The sequence below is a fragment of the Arachis ipaensis genome, chromosome B10 (assembly GCF_059453495.1).
Source record: "Arachis ipaensis isolate K30076 ecotype BB chromosome B10, ASM5945349v1, whole genome shotgun sequence".
NCBI lineage: Eukaryota > Viridiplantae > Streptophyta > Magnoliopsida > Fabales > Fabaceae > Arachis > Arachis ipaensis.
Window position 1 is genome coordinate 149,094,171 of NC_142435.1, and position 17,921 is coordinate 149,112,091.

The 17,921-nt window shown below is 31.0% G+C and overlaps 3 protein-coding genes across 3 annotated transcripts; all 3 read left to right on the forward strand.

The window, feature by feature from the left end:
• The first annotated feature begins 1,207 nt into the window (after positions 1 to 1,207).
• LOC107621196 (F-box/kelch-repeat protein At3g23880-like) lies at positions 1,208 to 2,487 on the forward strand. The gene has a single exon (XM_016323231.2). It carries the CDS (start codon positions 1,208 to 1,210, stop codon positions 2,348 to 2,350), a length of 1,143 nt encoding a protein of 380 aa, XP_016178717.2. The 3' UTR covers positions 2,351 to 2,487.
• Positions 2,488 to 5,752: 3,265 nt separating this feature from the next.
• LOC107621195 (F-box/kelch-repeat protein At3g23880-like) lies at positions 5,753 to 6,957 on the forward strand. The gene has a single exon (XM_016323230.3). It carries the CDS (start codon positions 5,753 to 5,755, stop codon positions 6,902 to 6,904), a length of 1,152 nt encoding a protein of 383 aa, XP_016178716.2. The 3' UTR covers positions 6,905 to 6,957.
• Positions 6,958 to 8,797: 1,840 nt separating this feature from the next.
• LOC107621194 (F-box/kelch-repeat protein At3g23880-like) lies at positions 8,798 to 9,949 on the forward strand. Its single transcript, XM_016323229.2, has one exon. The coding sequence runs from the start codon at positions 8,798 to 8,800 to the stop codon at positions 9,947 to 9,949; it is 1,152 nt and encodes a 383-aa protein (XP_016178715.2).
• The last annotated feature ends 7,972 nt before the right edge of the window (positions 9,950 to 17,921 follow it).

A 17,921-nucleotide genomic window follows, 5' to 3' on the forward strand; every position in this document is an offset into this window, starting at 1 on the left:
AGTAAATTTGTCATGCAGTATATGATTTCTTAGATCTTTAGATACATGTCTAATAGGATATCAACTAAAATAAGATTGTTTTCTTAGATTGTTACATACATGTTTAATAGGATGGTAACCATGTGTATTCTGAATTTTGTTGCTGTGAGATAGTTAATACGAAGAAAAGATGATGAAGTATTGACTAAAGAGAGAATTTTTTGCCACTGGAAAAGTTAGATGTACTTAGGATCTTAAAATGATGTTTTAGAATCTTAGTGACCCTGGAAACATCAAAATCCTTTGAAACACATGCCCATGCTTTTAAATCAAACTTGTCTTTAACTTCATCTTCATCTTTGCAAGAAGTGAAACATTAAGCTTCCTTCTCCTAAAGAAGTCCAAGAACTCATTGGAAATGATCTTATCCAACAACACCTGAACAGAAGCAGAGACTAATGCCCCTCCCACAATAGCAGCAGCCATATTTTCTTTGGTTTAAATAAGACCCTACAGTTACCAGTAATTAACAGGATTAGTTTACAAGAGAAGTAGTGTATAAGGATTAATATATAGCACACAAATTTTTCACAAACAAATTTCTTAGTAATTGATGGATTTACAATTATATTTTAATCAGTTAATGATGATTATTCTTAAGTAATTAGTAACAAGTTAGAACAAATAAATAGGATAAAAGAGAGAGAGAGAGCTGAATTCTTACCTTAGAAGTAGAATTTAGTCAGAAACCAAATGATATGATTAGAAGCAATTAGCAGCAGAGCTTCTCTCAACTAAAATACTTCATTTCCTTCATATCCAGATCCAGCTACTTCTTATTTGATGAGAAGTCACTCAAAACTCAAAGTCAAAGTCAAAATCAACATCAACCTTAAGAAAAAAATTAATAAACTAATCTGTATTATTATTATTATTATTATTATTATTATTATTATTATTATTATTATTATTATTTAAAAATAATTAAGGTATAACTTTTTAAAATTTAAATTTTAAAAGTCTAATATTAACAAATTTTTAAATTTTAAGAATTAAATTTATATTTTTTATAATATTTTTAAATTTTAAAAATTATTTTACCAAATGCAATTATTACTATTTGAATTTATTAAAAATTATTTTTAATTTAATTTAAAAAATATAAATACTAAACCTTTTAAAAATATAAGATTTATCAAAACTACCTTTGCAATTGCATTTTGAGAGTATGCACATGGCGGCTCAACACCTAACAGCGGCGCTCCTGTTGTGTGAAGTGGTGATGGAGATCCTCTCTTGGGTTCCTGCAAAGCCTCTCACGCGCCTGAAGCTTGTGTGCAAGTCATGGAACTCCATCATCTCCCACCCTCACTTCGTCAAACTTCACCTTCACCGTTCACCCAAAAATGCCATCCTCCTGTCTACGCGAACACCAACTTTCCCCCGCGACGAAGAAAAAAAACAGGGCTTAGTGTTGAGTAGCGTTGAATCTTTCATCCAAAATCCATCATCCACTCTTGATGCTCAAGAGAATCGCCGCTCTCTACAAGTAGAAGACTGGGTTGTGGGTTCATGCAACGGGTTGGTTTGTGTGGCCCGTTTTCTTGACCCCATCAATGGTATTATCGATATCTGGTTCCATTTATTGAACCCTCTCACAGGGTTGATTTCAGAGAACTCGCCGTGCTTACGTGTCAATGTGCATACTGCTTTTGGGTTTGGGTATGATGAGTCAAGTGACAGTTACAAGGTAGTGACTGCTACTCGGGATTCTTCTGGAACAGTAACTGCGCAAGTTTATAGCTTCGGTGGCAGTTCTTGGAAGAGAGCCAACAGTTTCCCTGCTTTTCCGTTTTCTGTTGAAGATAATGGCCAATTCATCGGTGGCACTCTTAATTGGCTAGGTCTCTGTAACCCGCATGGAGATGATTATGATTGGGCTGCTGTTACACTTGATATGTTAATGATTGTTTCTTTTGACCTGAAATTGGATACAAATAAACAGATTCTGCTTCCAAAGGGTATCGATGAGATCCCCCGTGAAGAGCCAAGTCTGGGAGTTTGGGGAAACAGCCTGTATCTTCTTCATGATTACAAGAACACTCATTTTATTGCATGGCAAATGAAGGAGTTTGGAGATGAAAATTCTTGGACTCAATTGCTAAAGATTAGTTTTGACCATCTCGGTGTTGAAATGCTATTGCTACCGGAGTTTATATTTGAGAATGGAAATATCTTCATGTTTATGGGCAGGCATAGTTTTGAGGAAGTTTTTTATGACCGAAGAGATAATAGTGTTAAACGCGTTAATATCAACAATCTTGACTTCGATGCATATGATTATGTTGAAAGCTTGATTCAGCCTTGTTAAAATTCTGTTCTTATTCAAAGTTTTGCTTCTGCAGCTTTTTATTCTGTTATTTTAAATTCTTATATTTCATGTAGGCCCAGCAAAGTTCATGTCATTGTGATTATTTTGGGTGTTTTCTTACTTTAGCTACTTCTTGTTGTTGGGTCCAAATTTAAAAATCAATTTTGATTTGGCTGCAAACTTTATATATACAAAAAATTCTAACATTCTTATCATGACTACTTGTTGCATAAGTTTATTCATTTTTGCTAATTGTTGGATGAAGTTTACAGACAAATGAAGTTGCGTTGATTTTTTCATTAGTAAGAATCTAGAACATCATTTTCTGGAGGGAAGATTGATTTTTGCGACTATCCTATTATAAAAGTAATGAAAAATTCACTTTATTTAGTTATTGGTTACTTTATCTTTTCATGACATATGTTTTGTATGGCGAATAAGCTTGATGACAAGCTGAATTCTTATTTACAGTAGTCATAGGAATGAATAATATAAGGATGGAAATAAATTATGACATCCTATTGCCCTGCCAAAAGTACCCTATCTATGATGTATATACTTTCGTTAGTTTTTTCCGTGGAAATTATGTGACAATGTGAAGGTTGTTTTGATCCTGTGTATCTCAATTTTCAATGGTGTTGGAACAAAAAATCTTACGTGTCAGAGTATTGTTTTTAGTTCTTTTTTTTATTCGGAGTAAATTTGTGATGCAGCATATAATTTCTTGGATCTTTAGATAGATGTCTAATAGGATAGCAACTAAAATAAGATTGCTATCTTAGATTGTTACATACATGTCTAATAGGATGGTAACTATGTGTATTTTGAATTTTGTTACTGTGAGATAGTTAGTACGAAGAAAAAATGATGAAATGTTGACTAATGAAAGAATTTTTTGATGTACTTAAAATCTTAAAATGATGTTGTAGAGGGATGGTTGGGAGGGGAGGGGTATCATAACAAAAACTTAATGAGGGAGCTGCTTTTAGTATTCTATTGCTGTTTTGTCAACAAAATTATCAAGTCCAAGAATTACATATTACATTAGCAGCTGAAAAAAATTTGTTTCAATGCACTAGAAAATATGCTGCTAAAAGTCACAATTGACATTGAACTATAACATGATAAGTTTGATGCTATCACTATTTGCTGACGTTGCTGCACTGCTAATACTAAGTTGTTCCCTATTGCATTCACTAGAAACCTCAGCTCATGAATTAACTCATTTGAATTGTCAAATGTTTCTTATAGCTATCTTACATTCCCAATTTGACAGGAATAGCAACTGCACAATGCAGCTACTGCCATGTTTAGTTTGCCTAGTGTAAAAGCCAGGTACTGTAACTATCATTTCCGCCATTTTGACAACTCAATCTATGCTTTGCAAGATCAAATCGTAGACTTGTAACCAATTTTTGGCATCACTTATTGAAACAACACATGAGTATTTTGAATACCAATTTTAAACTCGTGAACCATTATGTCTTTTTTAAAAATCCTTCTTTTTCTTTCTTTGTTTAAACTCTATTCCATAAAATTCAGGACCAATAGTCTTCACTGAGATAATATCAAATATGATGAGTTCTTTAAGATTATGAAGCTGTCCAACAGGTGATAGTGCAAATGAGGAATTACCTAACCAGTTCGGAAACCAGGTTCCACCATAGAATTTGATGGTTAGTTTCTTCGAGTTTGTTGAAGGCTGCAGGTGCTCCAATACAAGATGTTGGGACTCTTGAGCAGTGCAGCTATCCCATTCTAATGATAGATCTTCAATTTGTTCTTTCTTCTTCATATTGGCTTGTGAAGCATCACAGGGGTCAACAATCTTCCCCTGAAAATTGAATTCGTCACCAACTTCTTCCAGGATTTTCTTACTTTTTGACACATGTACTAAGCCTTCTGCAATCCATAACCGAACTTGTATCTCTTTTTCTAAGACTGAGTTCTTTGGAAAAATTGAACAATAAGCAAAGCAATGTTTCAAAGGAGCCGGAAGGAAATGATAGCTTAGTAGCAGAGCAGGTTGCACTTTCAAATTTGGCAGATCACAAATGTTACTTCTAAGTACCTTATTCCAATCATTTCTCGACAATTTGGTGCGAAAAAGACCCCCCAATTCAACTGCAGCTAAAGGCAAACCATCACATTTTTTCACAATTTCTCTTCCAATTTCTTCTATGTTGGACCTTTCACTGGAATTATTTGCTCCAAATGCGTGTTCGGCAATCTTCACTATCAAGAGATGTCAAATGGAAGATAGGAAAGGTTTGCATAGCAGAGTATTCAAGTTATCAGTATTTGTTGTTTTTGAGGTAACCGATTCAAGCACAGTCTTAGTGACCCTGAAAACCATCAAAATCCTTTGAAACACATGCCCATGCTTTTAAATCAATCTTGTCTTTAACTTCATCTTCTTCTTTCCAATAAGTGAAACATTAAGCTTCCTTCTCCTAAAGAAGTCCAAGAACTCATTGGAAATGATCTTATCCAACAACACCTGAACAGAAGCAGAGAGTAATTCCCCTCCCACAATAGCGGCAGCCATATTTTCTTTGGTTTAAATAAGACCCTATAAATAACAGTATTAGTTTACAGGAGAAATAGTGTATTAATAGCACACAAATTTCTCACAAACAAGTTTTTTTAGTATTTGATGGATTTACAATTATATTTTAATCAGTTAATGATGATTATTCTTAAGTAATTAGTAACAAGTTAGAACAAATGAATAGGACAAAAATGTAATTTATTGATTCTATCAGCAGATGTTATTACAGTCTCTTCCTCTAATTTTGGACCTCACTAATTAAAGAAGAGAGAAAGAGAGAGAGAGATGAATTCTTACCTTAGAAGTAGAATTTAATCCGAAACTAAATGATATGATTAGAAGCAATTAGCAACAGAGCTTCTCTCAACTAAGATACTTCATTTCTTTCATATCCCGATCCAGCTGCTTCTTCTTTGATGAGAAGTCACTCAAAACTCAAAGTCAAAATCAACATCAACCTTAACAAAAAAATCAATAAACTAATCTGTATTATTATTATTATTATTATTATTATTATTATTATTATTATTATTATTTAAAAATAATTAAGGTAGAACTTTTTAAAATTTAAAATTTAAAAGTCTAATATAATCTTATATATTAACAAATTTAAAAGTCTAATATAATCTTATATATTAACAAATTTTTAAATTTAACAGTTAAATTTGTCTTTTATAGTATTTTTAAATTTTAAAAATTATTTTATCAAACGTAATTATTGTTACTTATATTTATTAAGAATTATTTTTTATTTAATTTACCAAACATAAATACTATATTTTTTAAAAATAAAAACTTTATCAAACTACTTTATAATGCCAAAACTACCTTTGCAATTGCATTTTGAGGGTATGCACATGGCGGCTCAACACCCAACGGCGGCGGTCCTCTTGTGTGAAGTGGTGATGGAGATCCTCTCTTGGGTTCCAGCAAAGCCTGTCACGCGCCTGAAGCTTGTGTGCAAGTCATGGAACTCCATCATCTCCCACCCTCACTTCGTCAAACTTCACCTTCACCGTTCGTCCAAAAATGCCATCCTCCTGTTTACGCTAACACAACCGCTCACCCTCGGCGAAGAAAGAAAACAGAGCATAGTGTTGAGTAGCGTTGAATCTTTCATCCAAAATCCATCATCCGCTCTTGATGCTCAAGAGAATCACCACTCTCTACACGTACAAGACTGGGTTTCGGGTTCATGCAACGGGTTGGTTTGTTTGGCCCGTATTCTTTACCACCCCAACAACCATATTTGCGATATCTGGTTTCGTTTATTGAACCCTCTCACAGGGTTTATTTCAGAGAACTCGCCGTGCTTAAGTGTCAGTATGCATACTGCTTTTGGGTTTGGGTACGATGAGTCAAGTGACAGTTACAAGGTAGTGACTGTCATTCGGGATTCTTCTGGAACAGTAACTGCGCAAGTTTATAGCTTCGGTGGCAGTTCTTGGAAGAGGGCCAACAGTTTCCCTGCTTTTCCGTTTTCTGTTGAAGATAATGGCCACTTCATCGGTGGCACTCTTAATTGGCTAGGTCTCCGTAACCCACATGGAGGTGCTTATGATTGGGCTGATGTTACACTTGATATGTTAATGATTGTTTCTTTTGACCTGAAATCGGATACAAATAAACAGATTCTGCTTCCAAAGGGTATCGATGAGATCCCCGGTCAAAAGCCAACTCTGGGAGTTTGGGAAAATAGCCTGTATTTTCTTCATGATTACAAGAACACTCATCTTATTGCATGGCAAATGAAGGAGTTTGGAGATGAAAATTCTTGGACTCAATTGCTAAAGATTAGTTTTCACCATCTCGGTGTTGAAAGGCTATTATTCCCGGAGTTTATATTTGAGAATGGAAATATCTTCATGTTGAGAGGCCGGCATCGTTTTGAGGAAGTTTTTTATGACAGAAGAGATAATAGTGTTAAACGCGTTAATATCTTGGCCAACAATTGTTACTTCGATATATTTGATTATGTTGAGAGCTTGATTCAGCCTTGTTAAAATTTGGTTCCTATTCAAAGTGCTTTTGTTCTGTTATTTTAAATTCTTATATTTCATGTAGGCACAGCAAAGTTCATGTCATTGTGATTATTTTGGGTGTTTTCTTATTTTAGCTACTTCTTTGTTGTTGGGTCCAAATTTGTAGACAGTTCACTTTTATCATGACTATTTTAACATCTTACGAACTTAATAAAACATGATGTATATAATAGTCTAATAATGTTTGGTCATCACTTCAATCCAGTTTTAGTTTTTCAAATTCAACATGATGTATATACCTTCATTAGTTTTTTCCTATGTGACTATGTAAAGGTGGGTTTGATCCTGTGTATCTCCATTTCCAATAGTATTGGAACCAAAAAACTTACGTGTCAGAGTATTGTTTAGTTCTTTTTTTATTCGGAGTAAATTTGTCATGCAGTATATGATTTCTTGGATCTTTAGATACATATCTAATAGAATAGCAACTAAAATAAGATTGCTTTCTTAAATTGTTACATATATGTCTAATAGGATGGTAACTATGTGTATTCTGAATTTTGTTGCTGTGAGATAGTTAATACAAAAAAAAGACGATGAAGTATTGCCTAATGAGAGAATTTTTTGTCATTGAAAAAGTTATATATCTTAAAATGCTGTTGTAGAGAGACGGTTGGGAGGGGAGGGGTATCATAACAAAAACTTAATGAGGGAGCTGCTTTTAGAATTGATCATACCATATGATCGTCCGAAACGAGAGGAAAAGACGTTTCGCACCTTGGCACTTTCATTCAACCATTCCTTGACAGCAGGATTTGTGATCTGCTTCTCCTCGGCATCATTTAGAACAGCTTAAACACTCAGTAATGTCACCTTCATCTTTTCAAGAAGTGAAACATTAAGCTTTCTTTCTCCTAAAGAAGTCCAAAAACTCATTGGAAATGATCTTATCCAACAACACCTGAACATAAGCAAAGAGTAATGCCCCTCCCATAATAGCAGCAGTCATATTTTCTTTGGTTTAAATAAGAACCTACAGTTACCAGTAAATAACAATATTAGTTTACAAAAAGTGGACTAATTTTAATTTTTTTAGTTGTTGATAATAATATCGGAAATACTACAGTTTAACTTTTTGTTTTGTTACTTAATAATTTTGTACTTTTTAGTTGCTCCACCTTATTGTGTTGAACTTTTTGTTTTAAAAAAATAATCAGAATAGTCTTGAAATAAAACCACACACAAATTTCTTAATATTTGTTAATGATGATTATTCTTAAGTAATTAGTAACAAGTTAGAACAAATAAATAGGACCAAAATGTTGTTCATTAATTCTATCAGCAGATGTTATTCCAGTCTCTCCCTCTAATTGTGGACCACTAATTAAAAAAGAGAGAGAGAGCTGAATTCTTACCTTAGAAGTAAAATTTAGTCCGAAACGAAATGATATGATTAGAAGCAATTAGCAGCAGAGTTTCTCTCAACTAAAGATACTTCATTTCCTTCATATCCAAATCCAACTGCTTTTTTTTATAGAAGTAACTCAAAAATCAAAATCAAAGTCAACGTCAACGTCAACCTTAACAAAAAAAATTAATAAACTAATCTGTATTATTATTATTATTATTATTATTATTATTATTTAAAAGTAATTAAGGTATAACTTTTTAAAATTTAAAATTTAAAAGTCTAATATTAACAAATTTTTAAATTTAACAATTAAATTTATATCTTTTATAATATTTTTAAATTTTAAAAATTATTTTACCAAACATAATTATTACTACTTGTATTTATTAAAAGTTATTTTTAATTTAATTTAACAAATATAAATACTAAACCTTTTAAAAATAAAAGCTTTATCAAACTACCTTATAGTGCCAAAACTACATTTGCAATTGCATTTTGAGAGTATGCACATGGCGGCTCAACACCTAACAGCGGCGCTCTTCTTGTGTGAAGTGGTGATGGAGATCCTCTCTTGGATTCCTGCAAAGCCTGTCACGCGCCTGAAGCTTGTGTGCAAGTCATGGAACTCCATCATCTCCCACCCTCACTTCGTCAAACTTCACCTTCACCGTTCACCCAATAATGCCATCCTCCTGTCTACGCGAACACCAACTTTCCCCCGCGACGAAGAAAAAAAACGGGGCTTAGTGTTGACTACCGTTGAATCTTTCATCCAAAATCCATCATCCACTCTTGATGCTCAAGAGAATCGCCGCTCTCTACACCTAGAAGACTGGGTTTCGGGTTCATGCAACGGGTTGGTTTGTGTGGCCCGTATTCTTTGCCACCCCAACAAGGATATTTGCGATATCTGGTTGCGTTTATTGAACCCTCTCACAGGGTTTATTTCAGAGAACTCGCCGTGCTTACGTGTCAATGTGCATACTGCTTTTGGGTTTGGGTATGATGAGTCAAGTGACAGTTACAAGGTAGTGACTGTCAGTCGGGATTCTTCTGGAACAGTAACTGCGCAAGTTTATAGCTTCGGTGGCAGTTCTTGGAAAAGGGCCAACAGTTTCCCTGCTTTTCCGTTTTCATGTGAAGATAATGGCCAGTTCATCGGTGGCACTCTTAATTGGCTAGGTCTCCGTAACCCGCATGGAGCTCATTATGATTGGGCTGCTGTTACACTTGATATGTTAATGATTGTTTCTTTTGACCTGAAATCTGATACACATAAACAGATTCTGCTTCCAAAGGGTATCGATGAGATCCCCGGTCAACAGCCAACTCTGGGAGTTTGGGGAAATAGCCTGTATCTTCTTCATGATTACAAGAACACTCATCTTATTGCATGGCAAATGAAGGAGTTTGGAGATGAAAATTCTTGGACTCAATTGCTAAAGATTAGTTTTCACCATCTCGGTATTGTTAAAACGCTATTTCCAGGATTTATATTTGAGGATGGAAATATCTTCATGTTGAGAGGCAGTCATCTTTTTGAGGAAGTTTTTTATGACCGAAGAGACAATAGTGTTAAACGCGTTAATTTCTTGGCCAACAATCTTCTCTTCGATGTATTTGATTATGTTGAGAGCTTGGTTCAGCCTTGTTAAAATTTGGTTCCTATTCAAAGTTTTGCTTCTGCAGCTTTTTGTTCTGTTATTTTAAACATTGTTGTGTGCCTTTCTCTTATTATTTTGGTGTGGCTTGTCTTATTCGTATTTCCGGCGGGTCCAAACAACAAAAATAATAAAAAAAAAAATTAAAAAAACTCTTCCTCCCCGTTTTGGCAAGTTACCCCCATGGCTGCTCTGCAACATTCTCTAAGTTGGGATTACAAAACATGCCGCAGCCATTCACTAGAAAAGAAAGTTGTTCTGCAATTGGACAAATCCTAAAATTAGCTCTGTCATAAATTGTTTAACTAGGTATCCTTTAAAAATTTTACAACATTCAGCTTTTTATTACAATAATTAAAAAAAATTAAAATAAACACGACTAAAAATTATGAATAGATTTATTGTCTTTTTAAAATTAAATACACATTCAAAATACAATCTAAAAAAACTAAAATTTAAAATTTAAAATTTAAATTTTTGTTTCAGATTTAATATATTTAATTATTAATATATTATAATTTAAATACATATCTAAAAATCAAATTATTCAAAATTCAAAATTTTGATTTTAAAAATATAAAATAAACCTTAAACTATCAAATTATTAATTAAACTCGTACAAAACACTCAAAGAAGCGCGTTTGCGCCATGTCGAAAATTCAAAGGCGCACATGGAAAACTCAGAGGTGCACATCGAGAAGTCATTCTCCGCTGTCGTTCATCCAAAATCGAAAAGTGCACATGGATGTGTTTTAAAAATATTTTCTGTATAACATCGTAATTTTAGATGTGTTACAATTAATTTTTAATGTTAGTCACCAAAAAAAAATTATTTTTTAATGTTTAAATTTAGATTTTAGATTTATGATTTTGGATGTGTTTCAAAAATATTTTCTGTATAACTTCGTAATTTTAGATGTGTTACAATTATTTTTTAATGTTTAAATTTAGATTTTAGATTTATGATTTTATATTTTCTGTATAACTTCATAATTTTAGATGTGTTACAATTATTTTTTAATGTTTAAATTTAAATTTTAGATTTATGATTTTGGATGTGTTTTAAAAATATTTTTTGTATAACTTAATATTTTAGATGTGTTACAATTGAAAAAGAAACTATAATTGAAAATATTTTAGTTTATGTATATAATTATATTCGACCATTCATAATTGTATTATTAACATTTATATTGTATTATTAAAGTTGACTGATTTTAGATGTGTTTTAAAAATATTTTGTATAAAATATCATACTATCAGATGTATTATAATCGAAAAATAACAACACAATTTTAAATTAATTGTTGATTATATACTTTATTTGCAACAACTTTATTAATAAAATTAAATAAGATCAACCTTGTTCCAATTAAATCAGCAGAGTGTTTTTATGTTTAAATTAAAATATAATTAAAAATGTTGAACATGATATTTCTTAACAAATTACATAAACACATGTGTGGAAAATAATAATACCTTTCACCAATGCAAAACGAGAGAGTGCTTCAGCTGGAAGGTGGTGATGGTTTTCACCAATGAAGACGAGATGGAGAATTAAGCTGGCAGCGTTCTTTTTGGTTTGGGATTCACTAATGTGTGTGAATATCCCGTAGAATAAGGAATTTAAAAAACTGTATCTGTGTGACAATCAAAATGTTCAACATGACACTCTCTTATTAAAATTGAGAGAAAATATTTTTTTTGAAAATTAATAAACTCCCTTCATAAATTTTCTCATCTACCTCTCTCCATTCTTTTATTTCTCTCTACTATTTTTCCTCTATATATAATTTATATTTTATATTAGTAATTTGACAAATCAAAATATATCATCTGATATTTTTTTACAATTAAAGTAAATTTTTTCCTTCCAAAATTTACAAACCATCTCTCTCACTCTCATTTTTCATCTTTATCTCTCTCTCTCTTCTCTCATTCTCTATTTTTTTTATCTTTCTCTTCTACAAAAAATAAAATTAACAAAATAATATAATTTAAATAAAAAATATTATTATTATTGTTATTATATACATAATTTTTTATTTAGTTTTAAATTTTTATCGCTTATCTTTTTAATCTATATTTTCATTTATTTTCTTTTAAATATTTATTACATACAATTTGGAGAGAATACTAATATTATAATTAAAAGTTAGAATCAAGATTCAATTATTTTAAAAAAATTAATTTTGAGTTAATTTTATAACTATCAGTATGATTTTTTATGCAAATATCTAATTATATTTTTATATACACATGAAAAAAAATATTATTTTTAAATAGCAAGTATAAAAATTAATTATTCTTATTTGTGCAACAGACTTAACAGTTAACACCTAATTAAATATAAAAATATACACATTAAATTATTTTAAATTTTAGATAACGAATGTTAAAATTAATTATTAATAAAAAATTAGACTTTTTCATATAAAAATAATAACTAAAAATCTTATTATTTGATTTTTTTATCTATAGATACCGTAATCTTTTTAGCCACAGACTTTTATCAACCTACTTTTTTTGTAAAAATATTTTAATTTTATAAATCTTTTATACCATGGATAATCTATACTGTCAAAATAGAATGGATCATAATTTTAAAAAATAGAAAATTATATGGTACAGATCTAAATCTGTATAGATTTAAAGATTTGCTTACTTAAACCACACTTTTTAAAGCCACATTTTTCACTTAAAACCGTAGCTCTTCACAAAGAAAAGCGTCACCTAATGGAAAAAAGTAAATTAGAAGATTTAAGAGAAGAAATAATTAAGTTATCAAAATTAATAGATCAAAAATTAATGATTTTAACTAATATTAACTGTAATGACACCGAATTTTTAAAATCAATACAAAATGATTTTTCTCAAAATCTTTATTTTACTATAAGTTTTATTGAAGGACTTCAAAAACCTGAAAAAACTTATTTTTCACACGGAATTTCTAAAAAATACTACCATGAAAATGATTCCCCACATCTTTATCATACTTTTAACCCACAATTAAATTCTATAGTAGATATGCTTGAAGAAATATTAATATCCATAAAATTTCAAAGAAATAAGGAAAAAGAGAATTCCAAAGAAGAAAAATTCCAAAATATAATCAACATAACAGACTTAAAAGTAAAACCACCATTGAAATTATGAATATTGAAGAAAAATTAGAAGAAGTTACAATGCTTTTTAAACAATTAAAAATGGCTCAAGAAAATAATATTATGGAACACGGTTTTCAAATAGAAGAAGAATTAGTAAATTCTGAAAATATAGAAAATGAAGAACACATTCTAGATTATTCAAGTGACGAAGAACCAGCAATTCCAATACAAGTAAAAAATGAAGCTGGAACATCTAAGGATAATCAATCTCAATTTAAATGGGAAACGGGCTTTGATAATTATGCTTTTAAAAAAGGGTTTACAAATAAAGATTCAAAATATACAAAAATACCATCAAAATATGTTCCTAAAATCCAGGAAATGGAAGGAGAAAGAATACTCGATTTAGACTGCAAAAAGAACGAAAAAGAAATTTTCGAAAATTGGTTGAATTCCTTTTTATTAGAAGCCTTTACTAATCCAAAACTTAGTGAATTATCTGGAAGAGATATTTGGAATTACATAGGGTTTCATACTAAAGGAACTATAAGAGATTATATGACATCAATAGAAAACCAAATAATAGAAGAATTAGCAACAAAAACTACAGCTTATGATAAGATATTATATATAATGATGATTCTATATAAGGAATTTTTTGGAAAAAATATTATAGATCATAGACAAGAAGTTTATAATAAAGAATATCAAGAAGCAAAAAACCATTTAGGTAACATTCAGATATATGATCTATGTAATGTGGAGTCTTATATATGTGAATATAGAATACATTATTAGAAATTAAAAGAAGAAGATAAAAATCATTATCTTAGTATGTATATAACAAAACTTCCATATTCTGCTAATGAATTTATAATGGGAAGATTTATAAGAGAAATAAATAGAGGAACAACTGAAAATAACTTTGGTGGAGCAACTTCTGCAATAAGAGAGGAAATAAAAGAACGTTGTATGCAAGAAGCAACTCAAAAAAGATTTGCAAACATAATTAGAATCTGCTGTCAAGATAATGAAGAGATACCTCAAAAATATGGTCTTAATAAAAATTTTCAAAGAAAAAGAAAATATCAATTTAGAAAAAGAAAATACTATCCAAACTGGAGAAAAAATAGATATTTTAGAAAGGAAAATAATAATAAAAACAAAAGACAAAGAAATAACTATTGCCCGAATAAAAAAGAAAATTGTAAATGTTGGTATTGCCAAGAAGAAGGACACTATGCAAATGAATGTCCGAAAAAGAAGGATAAAAAGGATCTTACTAAACAAATAGAAATTGCTAAGTCTTGTTTCATGGAACCTTTAGAGGAATCTGATGATAACTTAGACTATATTTTTGAATATGTCTCGGAAACAGACTCAGAGACTGAGTAATAATGCTACATTTATTACCATAAAAATAACAGAAAAGTTTATAAATGCTTTCATAGATTCTGGAGCAACACAATGCTTTGCTAGTTCAAATATAAAACTTGATTGGAAAAAATTAAAGAAACCATTAAGAGTTAGAATAGCTGACAAATCAATACATAAAATTAACCAAAAAGCAGAGATGGTTGAAATTTTTATTCAAAATTATAGGTTCATTGTTCCATCTATATATATGTTAGATTCTGGAATGGATTTTATCATAGGAAATAATTTTTTAAAGCTATATCATCCATTCATTCAAGAATTAACATATATAGTTTTAAAAGCTCCACACGATTCTTCAATAAATCAAAAATCAAAACGAATAAAAATACCGACTACTACTATAGATAAGATCTTAAAATTTAAAATATTTTCTATATTAGAGGCATGTTATTTAAATTTATACTTTCAGATAAATATCCCAAAAAATAATCTTGAAATAAAGATAGAAGAACTTTTGGATGAAATTTGTGCTGAAAATCCTTTAGATATTAAAAATACAAATAACGAATTAGTAAGTATTAAATTAAAAGATCCTACAAAAGAGATAAATGTTCCAAATAAAATTCCTTATTCCGCAAGAGATAGAGAAGAGTTTTCACTAGAATGTAGAGATCTTTTGGAAAAAGGAATTATAAGACTAAGTAAAAGTCCTCATGCGGCTCCAGCCTTTTATGTCGAAAACAATAATGAAATTAAAAGGGGAAAACGAAGAATGGTTATTAACTATAAGAAGATGAATGAAGCAACTATTGGTGATGCTCATAAACTTCCAAGAAAAGATTCTATTTTAGAAAAAATCAAAGGAGCAACTTGGTTTTCATCTCTTGATGCAAAATCAGGATATTGGCAACTTCGTTTAGACGAAGAAACAAAGAAATTAACTGCTTTTACTTGCCCAACAAAAGAATCAACAAGTGTGTTGCTCTATGAATGGAATGTATTACCATTCGGATTAAAACAAGCCCCAGGTATTTATCAAAGATTTATGGAAGAAAATCTAAAAGAGTTAAATGAATTTGTTTTAGTGTACATTGATGATATACTAATTCTTACAAAACAGGATAGAGAAGATCATCTTCAAAAATTATTAATAGTTTTAGAAAGATGTAAAGAAAAAGGATTAGTTCTTAGCAAAAAGAAAGCAAGAATAGCAAAACAAGAAATAGAGTTTCTTGGATTAATTCTATCCACTCAGGGAAAGCTAAAACTTCAGTCAAATGTCCTAGAAAAGGTAAATTTATTTCCTAATAAAATAGAAGATAGAAAATAATTACAAAGATTTTTAAGGTGTATAAATTATATTTCTGATCAAGGATTTTTAAAAAAATATAACAGAATACACTAAAAGCTTATTTCCAAAAATAAGTACTAAAAAAGAATGGAAATGGGATGAAAAAGATAGTATGCAAATTCAAAAGATTAAAGAATTATGTGAAAAACTTCCAGAACTTTATATTCCAGAAGAAAATGACTACTTAATAGTAGAAACAGATGCTTCAGACATAACCTGGTCAGGATGTCTAAAAGCTAAGAAAGCTATAAAAAGTTTGGAACAAGAAAAAGAATCACTAGATTCTAAAGATTCCCCAAAGGAATTACTTTGCAGGTATATTTCAGGGACTTTTACTCCAACAGAACAGAGATATACCACTCATGAAAAAGAAACTCTAGCAGCAATTAAATCTCTTAAGAAATGAAAAATTGATTTACTACCCAGAGAATTTACATTAAGGACAGATTCAAGTTACCTAACAGGTTTCATACGATATAATTTAAAAGTTGATTATAACCATGGACGATTGGTAAGATGGCAATTATTTTTGTTACAATATCCAATAAAAATTGAATATATTAAGGGTGAAAAAAATGTTATTGCAGATACATTAACAAGAGAATGGAGTTCGTCTACAACACATTAGATCAAGAAATTCAAAAGTATGAGCAAGAATTCGAAAAATGCAAGCATTGTCAGCAAATAAGGACACAGATCCAATCTCTCAAGAAGGCCATCGAAGCAATGAAATCAACACAACAAGCAAAACCATCAGAGTTCAGCCAGCTAAGCGTGGTGGACAAATCAGGTGAAGAAAAAATTTCAGAAAATAAAACAATTGCTGAAATCATTAAAAAATCCACCCAAGATAAAAAATATTATGTAATTTATAATGGCCCCATGAAAGGAGTATATGATGCCTGGGAAAAAGCAGCACCATTCACACATCAATCAAGGATAATTCATAAAGGGGGTTTTCTAACACTAGAAGAGGCAAAGGAATCCTTCAGGGAATATGAAGCTCTCCATCCAGAGCAAACCTTAAAAAGAGCAGATAAAGCTCCAGTTCAAACCCAGAGAACAGGGATAATAAGAAACATTCCTACAAGGGCTGAAATCAAGGAAAAGAAAAGGGTCTGTAGATCAAATCTCAGAGAAACCCTTAACATAGTCCTGAATTGGACTCAAGAAAAAAGGGCAATTTTGGGATATTATCCTATTGCCAAAGAACAGCTAACAAAGCTGGTTATATTCCCAGATGCTTCCCCATCTGACACCTATCAGTTTTTCCAATATGGATTAATTGATACAATTTTAATTTTAATGATCTAAAAATTATTAGTGAGTTTCCTGCAGGATTCGTTGATGCAGTAAAGAGATTTAAAAATATGATTGACAATGTAAATCCAAGGGATATATCCCTAAAATTTACAAACAGTCAACCTATTTTTAATGAAGAAGAAGAATGCTTGGTTCCAGCACACCAAGTAATATTCATGTCCGTCTTCCCAGGAAATTTTCAACCAATTGATCAGATTCAAGACTTAACAATTTACAGTCATGAAGGAAGGCTAGCCAGCACATTAGCAAGGGTCTTTGAAAGAACTCAAAAAATAACGAAGGAATCTCACACAAGGATTAATTATAAAAGTAGAAATACTTTGCTTGTGTCCAGCAAAAGAAATGAAATTGAAGAAAGAGAGATGAGACTCTTGGTGGAATTTGAATCAGCATTCTACAACTTATCCGGACTTTTAGAAAAGCTCCCTGAAGGGATAAAGAGGAATCTCTGCTATTTGATAAAAGATAGAGAAGACCACAAGTGCCAGCTATGTGCCTCAGAGTTATCTGAAGAAAGCAATAATGAAACGGAATCAACTCACATGATGAAAGAAGAGGACAATGCATCTGAGGGTCACATGATAAAAGAGGAGGACAACACATCTGAAGCATCTCTCAATATTATTGCATAGTGACGTAAGCACTTAGGTCATAAAGCACCAACGATGTAGCTGGTGCAAGATAGCAAACAATGACGTAAGCAATGACGTCATAAGAAGGGTAAGGATGGGAATTGTCCATCAAACCCAATTATTATAAATAGGTTGCTTAGGCAATTGTAGAGGTATCAGAAAACAGAAAGCAGAAG